The sequence below is a fragment of the Canis lupus genome, chromosome 4 (genome assembly GCF_011100685.1).
Source record: "Canis lupus familiaris isolate Mischka breed German Shepherd chromosome 4, alternate assembly UU_Cfam_GSD_1.0, whole genome shotgun sequence".
NCBI lineage: Eukaryota > Metazoa > Chordata > Mammalia > Carnivora > Canidae > Canis > Canis lupus.
This window is the reverse complement of record NC_049225.1, coordinates 88931737-88952653: the sequence shown is the minus strand read 5'-3', so window position 1 is coordinate 88952653 and position 20917 is coordinate 88931737. Positions and strand designations below refer to the sequence as shown.

The 20917-nt window shown below is 55.3% G+C and overlaps 1 protein-coding gene and 1 long non-coding RNA gene across 2 annotated transcripts in view; both read left to right on the top strand.

Annotated features, from left to right (window-relative positions):
• Positions 1-2755: 2755 nt before the first annotated feature.
• FBXL7 (F-box and leucine rich repeat protein 7) overlaps positions 2756-20917 on the top strand; it is a 352371-nt gene continuing 334209 nt past the window's right edge. Inside the window, exon 1 of the mRNA XM_038535441.1 lies at positions 2756-2885. Within this exon, the coding sequence (XP_038391369.1) occupies positions 2849-2885 (37 nt within the window). The 5' untranslated portion in view covers positions 2756-2848. The remainder of the gene's footprint in view (positions 2886-20917) is intronic.
• LOC102151393 lies at positions 9214-16406 on the top strand. Its single transcript, XR_005358694.1, has 4 exons — positions 9214-10327; positions 11448-11618; positions 13503-13630; positions 14117-16406. It is a non-coding gene; the product is annotated as an uncharacterized LOC102151393 (long non-coding RNA).

Here is a 20917-nt window from a genome sequence, read left to right as displayed (position 1 = left end):
CAAAGCTTTTTATCTCTTTGTCCAACATTCACTCAGTCTGCAAGCTCTCACTGAGGGATTACTTAGTGTTAGGAATTATGCTAGATATTGGGAATACAGGGTGAAAACCGCACCATCCTTTTTTTTTTTTTGTACGCATACAAATCTGTATTGAAAATTAGGGGGTCAGCTTTGGCAGCTGAGTAAAAAGAGGAGTTTTCAGTTACAATCATGTATCTGTACAAAATCGTACTTAAAAAAATTAAAATACACCCATGTGAACACACCTTTATCTTTAGCAGGAACAGTGCTCTTCCTTCTTTTTGTTTAACCATGTTTCCCTCAAGCTTTTTTTTTTTTTTTTTAAATTTTATTTATTTATTCATGAGAGACAGAGAGAGAGAGGCAGAGACACAGGCAGAGGGAGAAGCAGGCTCCATGCAGGGAGCCTGATGTGGGACTCGATCCCGGGACTCCAAGATCACACCCTGGGCAGAAGGCAGGCGCTAACCACTGAGCCATTCAGGGGATCCCCTCCCTCAAGCTTTTACAGTGACTATGACAACATGTATTTCTATTTTATAATCAGAAAGATGTTAAAAATCCTGTGGGTTTTTTTTTTTTTTTCTGTTTTGTTTTAAACTGGAATTTCTTAAACAGAATCATCTCTGCTCCTCTTCCTGGTAGGCAACGGGCCTCGAACGTGCCTAGAGACCTTAATTTCAAAGTTGATAAACGTAGTTAGTCATTCAAGTGTACTTTTCACTGTTAGCTCTGCTCTGGTATTAGAGGCCCCAGGAGGTAACCCAACCAAAAAGGGGTGACAACGACTCCAAGATGAACAATGAACAGGTCCAGAGGGGCAGCGGCCTCCTCCGCGAGGAAGAGAGACCTGAGAATCTCAATCCACCTGCCATTGGCCACCTGGGTAACCCCAGATGTTTAAACTGTTGAAGCCTCAGTTTCTCCTCCTGTCAGTATCCTGACCTGTAGATCTCAAAAGAAGGACTGAGAGACCAGGAAGACAAGAGCCTGTGAAAAAGCAAGTTGCTAGCTAGACAGCAAATATCAAGAAGACCTTCCAGTGTTCCACTGCTTTTTGGTGGCTTTATGCTCAAGTAAGCCTCCAAAACGACTAGATTCAGGGTAGCGCCCCAGATGGTGACGGAGAATCACAAAGACCAGGTGAGCAGAAACCCACTTTGGATGAAGATAAATAGGGTAGATGTCAGCTTGTTTCGAGACTGGGTCTGTGCTTTCAGGTGGAGTGTCTGAAAATGCATGTAAGTCTTCCACATTTTTTAACACCCATCTCTCTTATTTAGGGTTTGTGACACAGGTGGTTTTTTTTGTTTTTGTTTTTGTTTTTTGCTGTTGTTAGTTTTTTGTTTTCAAAGATTTTTAAAAGTAAACTGGGCTTGAATTTATAACCCAGAGATCAAGGGTCACATGTTCTACCCATGAGGCCAGCCAGGTCGCCTGGCCAAATTTTTAATTAACCCAAGGCTATTGGGAAGCACATATTATCAGCCATGCAGAATGCTAGGTTCTACATGTAACAAGACAAATTGAAACGTAGTCCTTAATATGTGAATAGAGCAGTTTAATGTTAACAGAACAACACAAAACCATTTAAACCTGTCCTTGAAAATAGATGAATTTATGATATTTTTGTCAATAGGTGATTTCTCCTGCACCATAAGCCTGGATTTTTGAATTCTGAAATATGTTTTATCTTGTCTTTAAGAAACTTGTTCTGAATTTGAGGGAATCACCTAAGTAGGACCCTAATTTCTGCCTGTAGCTTGACAGCTCTTTAAGAAATAGATAATCAAAAAAAAAAAAAAAAGAAATAGGTAATTGCAAAAATCCCAGTTCTCCGTGAGGTTATTACACATGCCTCTGCGTTGTGCGTAGATATTCTGTATCACGATGTAAGTTCAACTTAATTTAGAACAGGTGACAGCTCTCAGGAGGGACGGGCTGAGGCGTGCGCCGCGGACGCCCCGGGGTCGTTACGAAGATGCAAGATCCTACAATTGTCGGTATTTGCACGCAAAGGGAATAGGACCCGGAGAGGGATTTCCTCTTTCCGTCTGCAGGAGGCAACACCGAAGGGCCCTGTTGAAGCTCTCCCGGGGCCCCGAGCATCTCCAGGAGGGGCTGTGACGTCTTACCCGGAGGATCCCGGCACCAACCGGGAGGAGAGGGAAAAAAGAAAGTCCTAGAGACGGGGAGAGCAGCACGCTTCCCGGCCCAGAGGGTCCTGGGCGTTGGGGGCCCGGCGGCTCCCTCCGCCCCCCGCGCGCGCACGCACCTGACCCGGGCGGGCTGCGACTTCCCGGGCCCAGCGCCGCGCCCCCCGCGGGGCCTCGGCGGGGCCGGCAGCCCGAGCCCCGAAAAGGCGCGCGGGCCCTTTAAACGGCCGCGCATCCCGGGCCGGCCTCCCGGGCGGGGGCGCGGCTGACGCGGGCGGCGGAGGAGGCGCCAGGCGCGAACAAAAGTGCGGCGGGCGGCGCGGCCGCGGGCCCAGTGCGGCTCCTCGGGCTCCCGCAACAAGTGGGGCGGCCGCGGGGCGCGGGGCGGGGCGCCGGAGGCGGCGGATGGGGGCCCGGAGGCGGCGGCGCGGAGAGCCTCGGGGCGGCCCCGGGGCGCGGGCTCTCGGCGGCGCGGCGCCCGCGGGCCCGGAGCGCGGCTTCTGAGCGCCCCGGGGTCCCCCCGCCCCGCCCCGGCCCGCCCCGCCCCGGCCCCGGCCCCGGGGGATGCGCCGCTGACCGCCCCGTCGGGCCGGCCTCCCTCCGCCGCAGCGCGCAGCCGGGGCGCCCCCGCCATGGAGCGACCGGGGACCCGGCGGGCCTGACGCCGCAGGATGGGCGCGAACAATGGCAAGCCGTCCGGCAGCGAGGGTGAGTGCGCGCCCGGCCCCGCCCGGGACCCCCCCCCCCCCCCCCCCGGCTCCGTCCCGGCGCCCCACGGTGCTCACCCCAACCCCCGGCGGGCTCCGTGTCCCGGCCGCCTTCTCCCGGGGGCGCCCCGAGGATGCTCGTCCGCCCCGTCGGGCTCCGGAGCTCCCCCCCCCGGGATGTCTCGGGCGCCGCGAGGATGCTCCCCCGTCGGCTCCGTCGGGGCTCCCGAGGATGCTCCCCCCCCCCGGGTTGTCTCGGGCGCCCCGAGGATGCTCCCCCCCGTCGGGCTCCGTCCCGGGGCCGCCCCAGGATGCTCGCGCCACCCCTCCCCGTCGGACCCGGAGCGCCCCCCGGTTGTCTCGGGCGCCCCGAGGATGCTCGTCCCCCGCCGGGCCCCGCGCCCCGGCTCGTCTGGGGCGGCCCGAGGGGCGCTGTGCCGCGCGTGGGCGCACGTGTGCCTCGACGTCCCTTCGCTGGCGCCGGGCGGAGGAGGACGGCCTGGCGGGGCCGGTGCGGGGCGCTCCCGGGACGCCCTGGGCCTCGCGGGCAGGCGGCCTCCCCTCCTCCCGGGCCCGAGCGGCCGGAGATGCGGCCTGTCAAGTGCGAACTTGCGAGTCGGGAAACTTGAAGCTCCGCCTCCGCGGGGGACGGGGACGGGGACGGGGACGTGGGGCGGGCGCCTCCCTCGCTCCTCCTCCGCCCGCGTGGAGCCCGGGGCGGGGGGCTGGCCTCGGGGGGGGGGGGGAGGGGAGGGCAGGCGGGAATGCGGAGGGCGGGGCGGCCTGCGGGGGGGCGGGAGTGCACGGGGATGGGGCGGCCTGCAGGGAGGGGGGGTGCGGGGTGGGGAGTGCAGGGGGGCGGGGCGGCCTGCAGGGTGGGGGGGTGCGGGGTGGGGAGTGCACGGGGATGGGGCGGCCTGCAGGGAGGGGGGTGCGGGGTGGGGAGTGCAGGGGGGCGGGGCGGCCTGCAGGGTGGGGGGGTGCGGGGTGGGGAGTGCACGGGGATGGGGCGTCCTGCAGGGAGGGGGGGTGCAGGGGTGGGGAGTGCAGGGGGGCGGGGCGGCCTGGGGGTCGGGGGTGCGGGCCCGGCGCCTGCCCCTCGCCTGCCCCTCGCGGCCCCCCCAGACGTGACCGCAGGCCCGACCCAAGCATCCCCGCCCAGGGCGACCTTTCGTCCCGCCCTTCCTCTCCGCCCGCTGCGCTGCGGTTTCCGCGTGTGTAAGCTCCTTATCCGGGGCGGCTGCGGGAGCCGGACTGTTTTCTTTCTTTAATGATTTCATTAAAAAGTTAAAGGGCTGTCTTCATGGATGGCACCTGGGGACCTGTGCCAACAAGGATTCCTGGAGAAGCCCGGACACGCCCCAGAACTTGCCAATGTCCTGAACACCCGTGGAGAAAGGCCAGGGGAGGCCCTGCTGGAGCCCGGAGCCCCGGGGGCACGGGCCGCTGCTTGCACGGGGGCGGGGGGCACCCCAGAGGCTCCCCTGATCCCCCGCAACTTGTTCCCAGACCCCAGATCCCGGACCCTACAGTGTGTGCTGCAGGACGACTTCCTGTCTGAACCGCGGGCTTCCCAGCCCCTGGGAGAGCGAGGAGACCGGAGAGCTAATGACCTCCAGCTGTTGCCGTGCATGCTGCTACCTCTGCGTTTTCACTTCAGCTCCAGTGAAATTTTACTGGGATCAGATTTAGATACACTGTGGAACTTTTTATAGGGAAAACCTCTTGGGCTCAGCTGATCCGAGGGAACCAATAGGAAGCGTGGGGTGGTAACCGAGCTTTGGCTGCAGGGACACACTGTGCTTGGATTTCAGCTCCCCTCAGATGCTGGGAGATTCCTCTGTGATCAGCAAAGGAAAAACTGGAGAAGCAGAAAGAACCTGAGCTTCAGAAGATCTTTCCTTGGCCCCCACCCCCGGCTACGCTGCCTTCTCACAAATAGGGTCCTAATGTAGGTTGGGTTGACCCTTGAGCAGTGTGGGCCTTAGGGTGCCACCTCCCCATGCGGTTGAAACTGGCCCCGGAGCGGAACCGCTCATGGCCTGCTGTTGACCCGAAGCCTGACTGAGGGCATAGACCGGTGATTAACACGTATCTTTTTTTTTTTTTTTAAGATTTTATTTATTCGTGAAAGACACAGAGAGAGAGAGAGAGGTAGAGACAGGCAGAGGGAGAAGCAGGCTCCATGCAGGGAGCCCGACACGGGACTCGGTCCCGGGTCCCCAGGATCAGGCCCCGGGCTGAAGGCAGGCGCTGAGCCACCCGGGCTGCCCGACACATACCTTATATGTCGTATGTAGTACGTGCTGTATTTACAGTAAAGTGAGCTAGAGCAAAGAAAACGAGAAAAAAATATAATTGAGAAAACCACAAGGAAGAGAGAATAGACTTACGGTCCTGTACTGTGTTCATACAAAAATTTACGTATAAATGAGTCCACGCAGTTCAAACTGCGGTTGCTCAAGGGTCACCTGTACTGGGTATCAGTCACCTTCCTCACAGTCCCCACCTGTGCCAAATATATGCAAATAAGCCTGTGGGAATTCGGTGCCCTCGTCTAAAACACCAGAGTTCAAAGAACCTGAAATCAACCCTTCACACGTCATATCTCTATTAAGAAGACTGAGAAGTAAGACGGTTTTAGCAGATTTAGTACAGTTAGGTCTGGTTTGAAATCTTCACGTAGGTCGTAATTTCAAACCGGACCTGAGTTGTCCTAAAGGGGGGAAATGATGGATGCACGTCCATCGGATGTAGCGATTGCTCGACTCTAAAACGTAGGGGTTTGTGGAGACTTTGACAGTCTGCTCCGTAAGTAGATTCTAGAGCTGAGACCACCTGAATTTTTGCAAATAGTGTTGAAATCTCCAGAGGGCCTTAAACATTCAGTATTTCCCATGTAACGGTACTTTCGTATGTAATCTTCCTTCCCCTCGCTCCGGGAAAGCATCTTTTTCATTAAAACAACGAGAATTCTTCGTGAGGCTCACCTTAGCAGGTGCAGCAAGGACGGGGATTCCTCTCCCGTGTACTCCAGTGACCTCAGCGTCACCTTGGAGCTCGCTAAAAATGCAGACTCTCAGGTTCCTCCTCGGACGGAATCCGTTATCACGCACAGGTTAAAATCTGGGCAGGTTCTTGTGGGCAAGAGCGTTCACCGGGGAGCCTGGAGATTTGAGTCCAGCTTCAGTTTAGCTACTGGGACGTTCCTTGCTCAGTTCTCCGGGAACCAAGAAAGACCTGAATTCAGTCCTCTTCTGTCTGCAGAGAGGAGGGGAATTCCTGACGGGCCTTATCTATCAAGAACGAACTCTCCCGCCCTCGCCATTCCTTTTATTTCGCTCTTTTACGGTGCCTTAATGGGCCACTTAAGGGAGATTAGCCTGGAAGTGGAAGGTCTGTCCTAATAAATAGGGAAGGGAAGACTCCTGTTGCCATGACATCCCGGAGCGCTCCTTCCTCCCGTGGTCCTCATCCCCCTTCCCCTCCTCTCCGGATGCAACCAGTCCTGAAATCCCCGCTTTTCTCCCTGAACTCAAGGTATAGGTAAATAATGGGCGTTTTCAAAGTTTTTTTTTTTTTTTTTTTTTTTACAGCATGTGGCACAGTTGACTGTGATAATCCTGTAAATCTACATTGTGAACATTCTTTAACGCCACTCGGCGACGTAGAGACTACCACGAATTTGTTCCGCTGAATACTTACCGGGTCTTCAGGTTGGGGGTTTCCCTTGTAGCCCCTCCCACCGCTCCCAGTTTGGATTTCGCTACTGGGACAAGCCATCACACCTGATCTTTAGACTTCTAGAACCATAAACGAATACCTCGGTGGTTGGTGTGTTCTGGTAAACTCCTTTAGGGAAAAGTCTGGTTCTTATTTTTTTTTTTTTTTTTTTTGTCTCTGTCTTCGTCCACAAGGTATACGTTTCAGCCCGGGTGTAGAAGCCTGGAGAATGAGTTGGAGTGGAGCGAAGGCCTCATGACCATCAGCCTCAACTCCAGTGAAAGCCCAATAGACAGATCTCGGTCAAGCAGGAGGCGGCAGGCTGCTTTCCCTGCCTCCGCGGTGTCGGGCCTCCCCCTCTTGCCCAGGGGTCTGCTGCTGTGTGTTCTCTGCTCCCGCAGGTCGGGGCTGGACCCAGCAGCTCCTCGGCCAAATCCTGGGTGTTGTGGGATTGGAGCTGAGGGGGCCACAGTGATGGGTGTGACCCTTGGTGGCTCTGCTGCTCTTTCGGGCCGCGCGGAGAGCCGGGCGCCTGAGCTCGTGCGTCGCCGCTAAGCCATCAGCACCGTGGGAAGCACATGTCGGAGTGATGATAAGGGCGGCTGGTGTTTGCTGAGCACCCACTGCGACCGGCGGTGTTCCTGGCTGCTGGCAGCACCCTCGTGTGCTCCCGTGACAGGTCTAAGGGCTGGGCTCCTGGAGTCCTCGCTGTGCCAGTGGGAGCACGGCTGCACAGAGGACCGTCACTTCCCGGGTCCCGCAGCTCGTACACGTGGAATGGGGGCCCACGGGACCCACGAGTCCCGAGTCTGTCTCAGCTCAGTCATTCATTCCTTCATTCCCCTAATGTGTGCTGATTGCGTGTTCCTTCCCGTGCGCCAGGGGCTCTCCTGGACACTTGGGATGCGTCAGCGAGCAGGTCCAGCTTGTGTCCTTGTCAGTCGTGTGTGTGTGTTGGGACGGAGGGAAGTGGGACGGTTTACAGGTGCGCGCACACAGACAGCAGGTCGGCAAACCACGGGATGCCGTCTAAGGGGCTCAAGTCCTTGAATAAAACCATCAGATTATTGGGGATTGGGAGGAACAGGGGTGGTGCTTCGAGTTGGAATCCCAGGCCGAGGGCCGGTTGCAGGGCTGCAGAGACCAGGGCTCGCGGGAGGTGAAAGACCGATCCTTGGGGAGCCAGGGAGCATGTCGTCGGCCGCTGGGACCACCGCTGCCCAAGGTGAAGTCTGTCCCGAGGTGCTGGCTGGAGCGTCCTCTGTCCGTAGCTGCGGGACAGTCCGTTCTGGTCGCTGGGCCTTCATCTGTGTGTTTGCCTGGCGTCTTTGCATCATCTTTTATCTGATTATATCAGATGGTTTGCGACTGCTTTTGGGCGCAGGACGCCTCGGACAGGCCCTGGGTGGCTGCGCAGAGGGGACATGGCCTGACCTGCCCGGCGCGTGACGGCCACTCCAGAGATCTCCCTGATTCTTAGAAGTAGGTCTTCATCTTTTGCCTCAGGAAGTAATTCCATTGTGCTAAAAATCAGAAGATGAACCCCGGTGATCGCACTGTTGGGTCAGGTCGATGCATCGGTGCAGCCGAGAGCAGCTTCGATCCGCCGCGGGAAGGTATTTGCAGCCGCTCGGGGGTCTTGAGCGCCTTTAAAACGAGAAGCGGAGAGGGGGCTGCCTGGGAGCCACGCGGGAGGGGCCTCTGGGGGGGCTCGAGGGTGCCCAACCGCCCCAGGCCTCCCGGGTGGGGGCGGCGCCGTGCGGGGCGTGAGCTGGGGGGTTACTGCACCCGCCCAGGCCGCCTTGCCCCATGTCCCGCCAACATTCTGTCCCGTGAAGCGGCGTCTGGGGGCGGAGGGGCTCTCGTACGTCCCCGTCCCCCCCCCGTCATTCATCATTCCAGGTGTCTGTGTCACGTTGATGTGTTTAGGTCTTAGGGAGAAACCTCTGCGGTGGCTCAGTGGGTGAAGGTCATGGTCCGGGCGTGGGACCCAGTGCAGCCTTGGGCTCTGCGCTCGCAGGGAGCCTGCTGAGATCCTCTCTCTCCTTCTCCCCCCCCCCCCCAAGTAAATCATTAGAAAGGAATAATGTGTAGATCTTGTTCTTTCCTGGTTTCTGTGGACGTAAACTCGGGGACCACAGGTTGGGGTTGCTGGCCGCGCGGCCTGGCTCTTGGGGAGGGGAAGGCGCGGCCTGGGCCACCGAGTGGCTGTTACTTGTGCTGTGACCCTGGGACGGGCATCTGCTGGCCGGGGCTGGCCTCGGGGCACCCAGGGCCTTGGGGAGGGGCCCTCACTATGCCCGAGCCCGGGTCCGTGGCCGTGGCCCCTGGTGGGAGGCCGAGAGGCCTGCTGCACCCCGGCCCTGCGGCTGCCCGGCGTCAGCGGGAGCAGCAGGGCCCGTCGGCTCGGCTTCCCCGGGTCGCGGCTCCTTGGGCTTGCTTTGCCTTGTGGCTCTAGACCTGGACATTCAGGACGTCTGCTCGTAGCGGCAACTTGCTCCAGGACCTCGTGCAGTGGGCCTGCCCCGGGGAGTTCCGCGTGGGGGAGCCGGGCGGGGAGGCCGTGAGGACAGGCAGGGCCGAGGGGCTGGGGGCGGTGACAGGGAGGTGCGGCTGGGGACACGGCCTGCACCCCCGAAACACCTAAGGGCGCTTCTGAAGCAGCCGCAGGCAGGTGAGTGAGTCGCAGGAGCAGTAGGTTGACCGTGCGGAGAAGCTGACCGCTCTGCAGAGACCTCCCTGGTGGTTCCCCAAAATCCCCAGGTCGTGTGTCCCCGGGGGGGGCTTCCTTCCTGGGAAGCGATTCCAGTGGGGCCTGCCAGCGAGGGCCTCAGAGGTGGCAGGACGCGGGGTAGCGGGTGACCAGCCGGGTGTCGGGCGGCCCTGAGCTGGGAGGGGAGCCACGGGGCCGATGCTCCGACCCCCCCCCGGAGGCGGCCACTCGAAACCTCCTGACGCGAAGAACCCCTAACGGGCTCTGCGTTTCCCTCGGTAACGAGATACAAACACGTGGTCCACGTTGTCCCCGTTCCTGCTTGAAGGGGCGAGGACTGTTTCTGGAGCCCTAAATCTCTATGAGGCCCCGCGGCCCCGCGCTAGATGTGCTCATTCTATCAATTCCTATTTAAATTCGAAACCAGTAACAAAATGAAAAACAGTTGTTAACACCGCATGAACTCATAATTGTAACGTTAGAAGCCTCGAGCAACGTGTAGAAATGTTATTGAAACATTTTTTTGTTTGCTACCCTTTCTGTGGTAAATTCCTTTGCAGCATTTTCCAAGCAGATGTAGCAGTGGAAACTGAGTCGAAATTTCTGGAGAAAAATTTCAGGAATTTTTCTGGTACTTGTGGGTTGACCTTCCGGCTGTAAGGAACCCACGCCTTGGCAAGGTGGAGACGTAGGAGGGGGCTACTTCATGTGCCCTGGAGCCTGCTGGCCCAGCTGAGTCCTGGAGGCATCCGGGTTAAGGCCAAGGCCAGGCCTGGCACGTCCCGACCGTCAGCGGCAGCCCCGAGCCCAGGAGGCAGCAGAGGAGCGCGACTAGAAGGAGCCCGAGGGCCCGGAGGGAGAAGAGACATTGGGAGAGACTGGGAAGCGGGGCTCCCGTGGCCTCCGATGTGAAGAGCAGCATCAGTGGTCCACTCAGCCCCGTGTTCCCAACAACGTCTTAGCTCGTGGGACAAAAATAATTGTTAATCGATCTTGAATATTGCCAGGTTTGTTATATTTGTGCTCACTTCATAAGGAGCGGTCCGGAGGCTGAGGGCCCAGTCCTGCTGGGGTGCATGGCTGGGGAGGGGTGCAGAGGCTGTGAGGCCTGGCCTGCTGGGGTGCATGTCCAGGGAGGGGTCAGGGGACTGAGAGGCCTGGCCTGCTGGGGTGCACAGCCAGGGAGGGGTGCAGAGGTGGAGAGGCCTGGCCTGCTGGGGTGCACAGCTGGGGAGGGGTGCAGAGACTGAGAGGCTGGGTCCTGCTGGGGTGCACGGCCAGGGAGGGGTGCAGAGGTGGAGAGGCCTGGCCTGCTGGGGTGCACAGCTGGGGAGGGGTGCAGAGACTGAGAGGCCTGGCCTGCTGGGGTGCACAGCTGGGGGGCGGGGGTGCAGAGACTGAGAGGCTGGGTCCTGCTGGGGTGCACGGCCAGGGAGGGGTGCAGAGGTGGAGAGGCCTGGCCTGCTGGGGTGCACAGCTGGGGAGGGGTGCAGAGACTGAGAGGCTGCATCCTGCTGGGATGCACGGCCGGGGAGGGGTGTGGAGGTTAAGGGGCCTGGCCTGCTGGGGTGCATGGCTGGGGAGGGGTGCGGAGGCAGAGAGGTCGGGTCCTGCTGGGGTGCACGGCCGGGGAGGGGTGCAGAGTCTGAGAGGCTGCATCCTGCTGAGGTGCATGGCCCAGGAGCGATGCAGTGACACCTGTGGTCCCTTGGGGGCAAGGGAGTGCGTGGCCCTTGCCGCTGGGCCCAGGGCCTCCTCCTGCCTGGTCATCACAGGCGCGGCCAGAATTTTGACCAATCTGGGGTTCGTGTGTGGCGGGCGCAGGGACTGGGAGCGCGAGCGTGGAAGGAGTTGGCCCACGCACTTCCCGGGGCTGCCCCGGGCCAGGCTACCCTCTGCTGATAGAGCGTGGGGACCTAACAGGGAGCCCGGGGCTGCCCCCCCATTCTCGGGGCCTCGGTCCCCTCACCTGGGTGGCCAGGCACCTGCTCAGCAGAGCCAGCGGAGAACGGGGCGAGGGGGCCACGTTCTCTCTCCTCCCTAGTCTGTGGGCTGGATCCTGAATTTCCCTGTGGCCTCAAAGCCGTGGATTTGAGCGAGCTGCTAACCCGGGAACGACTCCAACAGGTACCTGAGGACTTGCCCCTCTCCTGCCAGCTCCTGGGGGACTTCGCCGTGAGCGTGTCTCTGACGTCGCTCTGCAGACTGGAAAGGACTTCAGACCTGGATCGCAGGGACGGTGGGAGGGGCGCCCCCGGCATCCCCAGTTCTCGGGTCAGGAGCCTGAGGCCTCGGCAGGTGAGCGACTTGCCCCGATTCCGCGCCGAAGGTCAGGGGAGCTCATGCCCTTGCCAGGACTCGGCCTCTGCCTTCAGCGCTAGGACGCAGTGCGACCACGCCGGGGGGTATCACAGGCTCTTGGCACCGGTTTAGGTTCCTTGCACCCCCGGATGACAGCAGGGGCCTGCGGGCGTCCGTCCTTCAAGCTCCTGTGCAGGCACAGCCTGGCTCCGAGGGGTCACCTCTGGCGCGGGGACGGCCTGGTGGCGACGGGATGGTCAGGACGAGAGTGCAGGGAGCAGCTGGGGATGAATGTTCAGGATGAGGAGCACTTGCAGGTGATGAGACGCAGCTGGGGCTCGGAGGGGCGTGCGTTCGTCTCCTCTGAGATGCTTTAGAGAAAGTTCCGTCCCTTGCCTCGGAGGTCAGAGGATCCCCTCCAAACCTGGGGACTTCGGGGGGCACAGGGTTCCTGATTCTCTTCCACCTTCTGTGTCCTTTGCTGTCGAACAACCACATTTCCCAGAGGCCTTTGGACATGGTGAGGGCCTGGGGCGCGTCTCTGGGATGAGCTGACTTCACTGAGGGTCTGTCATCGTGATAGAAATCCACCTTGTTCCTTTAGTTTTAATTGCTTTGCTTTCTATTGATTGTCTCCCAGTTTCCATTTTTTTTCCCCATCTCTGCCCACCCCCATGTGACGGGACCGTAGCCCGCTCGTATAGTTCGTTCGTGATACATATTTTTTGCTGAATAATTAAATGAGCATGAATCTGTAGCCGTGGTCTTTGGTGGATCCAAGAGACGCTTATGAAAACTCTTATCATTGTTTTCAATGAATATTTCTGAGACTTTGACATTTTAACTCGGAAAAAAAAGTTTTTCCAAAGAAAAAAAAAAAAGGAAAAGAAAAAAAAGTTTTTCTGGGCATATGCCTTCTTCTGAGGATATTCATCCTCGGACCTTTATTTTTAACATCTTATGGTTGATAATAGTTTAACTTGTACATTTAAGGAATGATGAAACATGTAGTTTTTTTTCGGGTTGCTGAAGACCTTTGAAGACTTTTCAGGTTTACTGCCTCACAGTGTTGTCATCTTAACTATTTTAGGTGATTAGTATCGAATGGAACACTGCTGTGTATTTGTTGAAAGCATAATGTTTGCTTAAACTGACTCGGAAATTGATTTTATAGGACAGCTTAAGCAAATCATTAACCCAAAGACTATTAAAATTTTATCTTTCAAGTGGTAAGCCATTCCTTTGGCTCTGTGTTCCCTGGATTCAATGTTAATAGGATTATGAATCTTTTTGAATTCGTATATTGATCTACTTCATGCTGAGTGGATGTGTCTCTTTTTCTCCTTTTTATTATACGAAACATAATAGTTATTATGTGTGTCCGGCAGGATTGGAATGATGTCTTCATCCTCTGCCTCTGGCTTTCTGCATTACTAAAATCAGAAGTGAAATAATCAGTGTGAGAAAACAAACAAACAAACAAACATTATTGAGCTGTGTGTGGTATATGGATATGTACATGTACTTAAAGCTATATTTGAATAATTCTTAATTTTTTTTTTTAATTTTTTTTTATTTATTTATGATAGTCACAGAGAGAGAGAGAGAGGCAGAGACACAGGCAGAGGGAGAAGCAGGCTCCATGCACCGGGAGCCCGATGTGGGATTCGATCCCGGGTCTCCAGGATCGCGCCCTGGGCCAAAGGCAGGCGCCAAACCGCTGCGCCACCCAGGGATCCCTGAATAATTCTTTTCTATAAATTTAGTGAAATCTCTTCTTCACACCTAGTTTTTTTTTTTTTCTGTATGTAGACAGAAATACGTATCCTGTAAGGAATTTAAGAAATATAATTAAAACGTCATTTATTTCTTTAATTTTAGGGCATGTTAGAGGAACAGGTCACCTCTAACCTGTGAGAAAAAAGAAAAAAGGTCACCATGAGAATCAAGCTAAAGAAGAAACAAATAGTCCAACATATGAGCTTTTTGGGGCATAACGTGGGATAAAGGTGGCTGTACTCTAATTTTTTTAAATTTTTATTTTAAAAGGTTTTATTTGTATTTATTTATTCATGAGACACACAGAGAAACAGAGGCAGAGACCCAGGCAGAGGGAGAAGCAGGCTCCTCGCAGGGAGCCCCGTGCGGGACTCGATCCCGGGACCCCGGGGTCAGGCCCTGGGCCCAAGGCAGACGCTCACCCGCTGAGCCCCCCAGGCGCCCCGGGGGCTGTACTTTATGGACAAGGACTCGTGATGGTTCTGTGTCATAACACCCGCTTGGAACTGTACGTTTTAGTTTGTTTACCCAAATCTGTGTTCAGCCCAGATGAGTGGATATGCGACCTCGTCGGTGGGAATTTTACACCGCACGCCACCGAGCCTGGTCAGCATTTGTTTTGAAGTGGAAGAGAGGAAATTCAGAATCATAGGCAACACTCATGTGCTCATTTTTGTCTCTCTCTCTCTCTTTTTTTTCTTTTTTTAATTTTCAAGATCAATAGCTACTCCGTTGGTTGGAAAGATTTCTGTGGTCCCGTGTGGACGGTGTATGTTGTGTAACTATTACGAAAGTGAATTTCAAGACCCGACATTTCTGCCCTGGACATCTTACTCTTCACATTTTATTTTGCATCCGCTCTGCTTATTTAATTATATTTTAATAGTTCTCTCTATCTCGCGTCTGTCTTGAAAGACCTCTCCTGTTGATTATCCTGTGAGCGTGTTTTGAGACACGGTGTCTCCTTGGGGAGTCTTTCTCCGCTCCTAAAGCCATAACAACGTGAACTAAGCAATAAAAAGCCAATTCCCTCCCCTTGGTTGTGCTTCGCATAGTCATTTCTTTGATACGGGCTAATAAAAACAGGAAAAGGATCATTTTTGAATGCTTTGGTTGGGGTTGCTTTGCTTCCAATAAGGAAAATTGCCTCACATGGGGGAGCACGGGTAATAAAGATACAGCTAAGTGAGTAATTGTGTTCAGTCTAATGTCAGAATCCCCAGGCTGCCGCCTGCAAATCTAATTTAATCTTGGGATTGCTGTGTGTCCACCGTGGTGCGTAGCTGTGAGCCTGCTGCTGCTCCCCATCGCCTCTCCACAGCTACTGAAGATGAATTTCAGATGCTACTGCAGATTTTTGATGTGGGTGGGGCCCTTCTCCCTTAGTGATGTTTGCAAGTTAACAAAAGGGCTCTGGATGTTGACCAAGAGTGAAGGATGGAACACAGTGATGGGTATTGTGGTGGCGGAAGTGACCGTAGGCCACCTTACAGAGAGACGGAGGCGCGGGGAGAGGAAACCGCTTCGCTCGAGTCCTGCAGGTTGCAAGGCTTTAGGACACGATCGTTGACTTTCTTCGTCCGGCTGCCTCCAATCCATGTCTTTCCTCCTCATCGTGCTTTGCACCCCTTTCTTCTTACTTTAAGACAATTGGGGGTGAGTGTCCTCTCTGCTGTACCTCCCTATCCGGTAGCTCCTGTGGGACCGACCCCCTCAGACCCTCCGCTCAACAGGGTCTTGGCACTGATGACTCATGGCCCGATGCCTCTCCAGAAATTATTCTCACCCAAGGCAAAGGAGCAGCTCCCATCACATGACTGATTGAGGCAGGGATATTGTTTGGGATGCTTGGAATGGCCCTCTGGGGTCCAAGGTCCCCACGGACGCAGCTGAGACAGACCATCATCTGTCCGTCCACTCTGCTTTCCCAAGCGTGCTCCTGAGGGTGAGTCCCAAGAAACTGCCCCTGAAATCATCACAGAGGATGATTTACCAGGACACCCAACCTAAGACGATGGAGAGGTTGGACCAGGGTGCTCTTCTGGCAGGGGTCAAGGGCAGGATGGCCCTGCTGGGAGAACCGTCTTCTTCCTGGGAACCCCGGTGGTCCTGACGGGAGAGTCTCCAGCTGAGAGGTGAGAGACCTGCACCGCTTCTGTGCCTGGGGACCTGGTCTCATCCTTCCACTTACAGATCAGGAAAGCAAGCCCCGTTCCCTAAAGAAACGTGACCAACAGCACATTGCTAGCTGGCAGGAGGAGCTACAGCAAGCCCGGGGGGCCTGTCTGCTGCTGCCGGTGCGGATCTGGGAGGGCCATTTTGGAATTTGTTCCAAGTTGTGCTGCTGTAACTCATTGACTGCAGATGGGTCTAGAAACCATTCATCTGTCTGACCCATTTGTTCAGCTCTGGCCCAGAAATCTCAATTCCTACACGGCCTTACCTTGCGAACTGTCTACCGTCCTTTGAAGAGCGATCGCTGAAGCTCACCAGGGTTGGTCCTAGAATAGGTGGAGAAGAAGAGATGGTGTAGCAGAAACAGATGGTCCTGGTTGTTTTTGCCTGAAATCAGCATTTCGTGTTAACTGGCTATTAAGAGGATTGGGAACTTGGCAAAGGCTTACTACATGATAGAGCGGCGGCAAGTACACATTCATTAGACAGATGAAACATGCGGCAGTGGGTTGAAGCAGTCATAAGCTAGATGAAAAATGACTACAAATTAATATGTGGTCTCATGATCATCCTAAATAGTTTATTAGTCATTTTATTATGCTCAAATAATGTTCCATGGAGATTATCAAACCATTATAAGCTCAGAGTCACGATCCTGAGAAATTTGGAAGTAATTGAAAAGCAAATTATTGGTTTACTATTATTGCTACTATAAGGATTCGGATTTTATATAGTTTCCTTGGCGTAATTAACCAGCTACTCTTCCTGAAAACGTTCTTTGAGCCCCATTGTCTGTAAATTAAGTCAAAATATATTTTATTTGGTATTCAAGGCCCTATGTATGCTGTGCTTTCTCTCAGGCTTTCTCTTCTATATGTACTTCATACCCCAGCCCAACTGGGAACCTCAAGTGTTCCCCAGACATTTCTGTTATTCCCCAAGATTTGGGTCCTTTTCTTCCTGGACCATTCTTTCCACGTGATTATCTATCAATGAAATTTTCTCTGATTTCCCTTAGATACATCCTTGGCTATAATGCTAAACCGCCTGCTATGGGGAAACATGTCAGGTGCTCCCAGCTGGATTTACCTTTTCTTCGCCGTGAACCACCGTGGCATTTAATTTGTATGGAGATTGTATGTCCTATTTTGCATTTGGCTGCTCTCCTCTCTCTAGTTCAGTAAGCATTTGGGGGTATCCCTGTACCGGAATCCATGCTAGGTAATGGGTGATTAAAAATTGTGAGAACTTGGGGATCCCTGGGTGGCTCAGCGGTTTGGCGCCTGCCTTCGGCCCAGGGCGTCCCATGTCGGGCTCCCTGCAGGGAGCCTGCTTCTCCCTCTGCCTGCGTTTCTGCCCCTCTCTCTCTCTCTCTCTCTCTGTGTGTCTCTCATGAATAAATAAATAAAATCTTAAAAAAAAAAAAAAGTGAGAACTTGATCTTCACCTAAGGGGTCTGCAGTCTGGTGGAGGGGATATGATAAAGTGCTAGAGGAGCCACCTACGGCCAAGCTAAGGTGTGTTATGGGAGACACAGTCCTGGCCGTGGTGACCCTCAGTGGGGGATGTCCACGAGGACTTCTTATCTGAAAGACCCTTGAGTTGAGTCTAGAAAGATGAGTGAGGTGCTTGCCAGCCGTGGCTGAGAAGGAGGCGGGTGGAACAACAGAAGGTCAGACGAGAGGGAGGAGCCAGTGGATGAGCCACAGGAGAGGAGAGAGTGTTACGCGTTGGGCCTTACACTCGGAAAGGTAGGCAGGTTGCATGGCCGTGCACACGTCGTGAAGGTGAATAGCAGGAGGGGGCCGGTGGCCAGAAATGTCCAGTGATGGCAGCTTTGGGCAGATCCAGAGATCACGGGGAAAAGCCTATGGATTGCTCTTCTCCACTTGTGTTTATTTCCGCGTGAAGAGAGCATCATTGACGTAACTCCTGGCTTGGAGAACTTGCCTGGTTGGTAAATTTGGGGAGGAATCAAGTCAACATCTGAGCCCTGCTCTGTTTTCCTCTTGAGAGGGAGCTGTTCTTGGGAAGACGGAGCTTCTCTGGGGGAAGGAAGCGCTTTGAGTAGAATTCTGTGAGTGGACTAGCTTTGGTCTCCTGCTTGTCGACGCGTGGGCTCGAAATTATTAGCCACTTTGCTGTAGACCTAAAACCACAACCACTGAGCTAGAATTCCCAGAAATAAACATGCCGTTTTTCTCTCTGTCTGCCACTCCTTTTTTTTTTTTTTTTTAATTATTATTAATTTAATTTGTCCTGGACCTGGGTGGGAGAAAGCGGTGCTAGTCGTTGAGCCCCTTCGAGACCCTAACCGTCGAGTGGTGGGAGGTGGGAAGAACTGCGAAACGAGAGCAGGTGAAAATCTGAGTTCCAGCAGGGGTGTAGTGATTCAGGAGGATGATGCGGGTTTCGGTGATGAAAAGAAGGTAGAGTGAGCAAGATTCGGTGACTAATTGGCTGAGGGGATGAGTGGGATGGACGAAGACCTAGAAGGACCGCGTCTTCTGGCTTGCGTGGTTGCAGGCCACACTCGTTCATACCCTGGTTGACCTAAGGTATCCCTCAGTTGGTTCTTGAGGCCAGGACGCTTAATCTGGCTTTTCGTTTGTCCTTGGGGAGGGACTACCCCCCCTCCCCGCCCCCGGGATCGGAGAAAATATTTCAGGGGCTGGTACACTTGGGCATTTGCCCACCTAAGGGGTCCATTCCTTTGTTACCTCATGTGGCCGGTAGATGTTTATTAATCTCCTCCTGTGTGTCGATACCCGTCTTGGCTTGGCCATGACCAGTGATGAATAAAACACTCACTTGTCCTCTGCGAACGAACCCGGAGTCCAGTGAGCAAGCCAGGAAAGCACGAGCGAGGGGCGGGAGTGGGCGGCGCGGTGCTGGCCAAACAGCCTGAGTGAGCGTCTGCGCCCTGCTCCTTGCAAGCCAGGCGACCTCACCAGAGCCTTAGTTTTAGGGTAGCCAAGTCAGCATCTACCTCGAATGCCACTTCACACGTTCTCAATTCTTCTGATTTGGCCCAGGAAACTGGTGGCTTGGCTCTGAATAAATTCTGCCAGAAAGTTAGAAAATTGAAGAAAAAAAAATAAAAAATTAAAAAAAGTTGTTTTTGGAATTCATTTTTAAAACAGGAAATTCCTGTCTCTAGCTGAAAGAAGTTGTCACCGGAGCAACATTAAGTTATGCTCTATTTCTCTCTCCTTTGGACGATCCCTTCAGATCACACTTGACGGAGGGAAGTCAGAATGTGGTTTATTTTTTTGGAGAAGCCTTCGTTTTTGAGCTCTCTTGCATCAGGGACCTAGAAAAGAATGTGGGCTCTCTTATTACGACGGCGATTCTAGAGAGTCTTAGGAAGTGGAGAAATGAGGTGTTTGTGGCCTTTAAAGGCAGACCTGGTGTTCCTAGGGCATGATCCTCTGATTTGTAGGTCTGCATGCCATTTCATACAAATATGGACTCTTGAATGTTCTAAAATTGTTGGGGGAAAATCCCACTGTTTCCAGAGTCCTCAATCCAATGTAAAGTACCATTTGCATACGTGAATTGTGTGTGCGCCCGCGCGTGTGTGTATGTCTGCGTGCACCCTGCTGTTCCTGTTTCAGTAGTTACGAGATCAAACCATACGCTGTGCACCAGAGTCTGGGACATTTATTTGCTATGATTTCGGTTTGTCCCCGACGTCACGCAGCACAGAAATTGGAAAGAGGTAGCTGAGGTAGAAGGTGGGGCAGAAGCAGCGATCAGCGTTCCCAGTGGGTAATACCAGCTTTATCTAAAATCACTGTTAATTAAGCGAGAACAGAAATGCCCCACTTTTGTCCTAGAAGTTTGTGTTTCCCATGACTGGGGAGAAATACAGTACCGTCCTGTAAGGAATTTAAGAAATGTGGCTAAAATGAAAGTATCATTGGTGCCTGTCGTCCTCGGGGCGGGGATGCGCTCTCACTCACGTCGGGGCCCTGAGTCTGGAAGCTGGGTGGGACTCCGGCGATGACCTAGTCGGTGTTCTCCTCTGGGGACTGGCAAGAAGCTCAGGCCCAGGATGGCCGAAAGGACTTGGACCGAGTCCCCGATGAGGTCCGGAGCCAACGTGGTGTGGTGGCTAAGGCTGCGGCCGGCGAGGCGTCAGACTCTGGGGTTCCGACTGGCTGTGCCAACTGCCAGTCGCGTGGTCTTGTGCCAGTTCCCTCACCTCCCTGTGTCTCCGTCCGTGCATCCAGGGACACGGGGCCGGTAGCCGCTGTCCCCTGCAAGAGTCGTCGGGGGTGGATCGACCGAGGGGGTGCGAAGTCAAGGTGCCCGGACAACGGGTGCTGCTTGTCGGCCACGATGGTCTGCACGTCGGGAACCCGGGATGCAGCAACGCCCCTGGATTCCTGAGGTCAAAGTGCGTGAGTGGCAGGTTGCACGGAAGGACCGTGTGACCCGCCACAGTGCTGTGAAGGGGACGCTGGTCGTAGGGGGCAGGCGAAGGGGGCGGTGGGAGGGTGGAGCTTAGAACAGTGAGCTGGGGCTCGGCGGTTCCTCAGCCGACCTGAGGCAGACTCCGTCGGCCCCCCGGGCGAGGTTTCTCTAGGATCCCGGCTTGAGACACTTTCACTCTGGGCAATAACCTTAGCTGTTGGTCTGGGCGCCGGAGCCTGCTGCTTCGGATGATGCCGGGTGACTCAGAACGGTTGCGAAACTCGACGTTCGGGGCTCCCAGGCCTACGAGACCTCTAGCTCATGTGATGCTCCCACCTCACTGCAGGGACAGCCTAAGGAAATGCCCGGGCTCCCCTCAGAGAATGAGCCTCCTGTCCCCACCCGGGCTCGCAGGCTGAGCTCCCGGTCATGCACGGCTTTATGCTGAGCCAAGGCTGACGCCGTCGGACAAGGCCGTCCTGGCAGCGGGTGGGGTGCACCAGCTCGGGGGCGGCGGCCGTGCGCTCGGGTGCCCGGCGGGCTCAGCTGGGGGCAGAGGCCGTGGGGTCGGGACGGCGTCCCCGTGGGAGCGCCGCGGAGGCCTGGGGCCGGGCTTCGTGTCCCCGGGCCCCTCCGTCCCTGTTGCGCCCCTCGGCTGCTCCGGGTGACCTGCGCCCGCCCCGCTCCCCGTCTGGCCCTTCCCCCTTGCAAGCCCCCCACCCCGTCCCAGCCCCCCCGCCGTCGGTCTGTCTCTGCAGAGTTTATATTCGACTGTTGTCTCTGGGCAGTCTGCCCGGTTAGCTTTATTTGTTTCTCATAATTGTACTTAGAGCCTCCGTTACATGTTTCAGATGGAGCTTTCCTGCGGCGTCCTGTGTCCCTTATAACCGAGGGCTTTTCCTGGGGTGTTGTAGCGTCTGGGC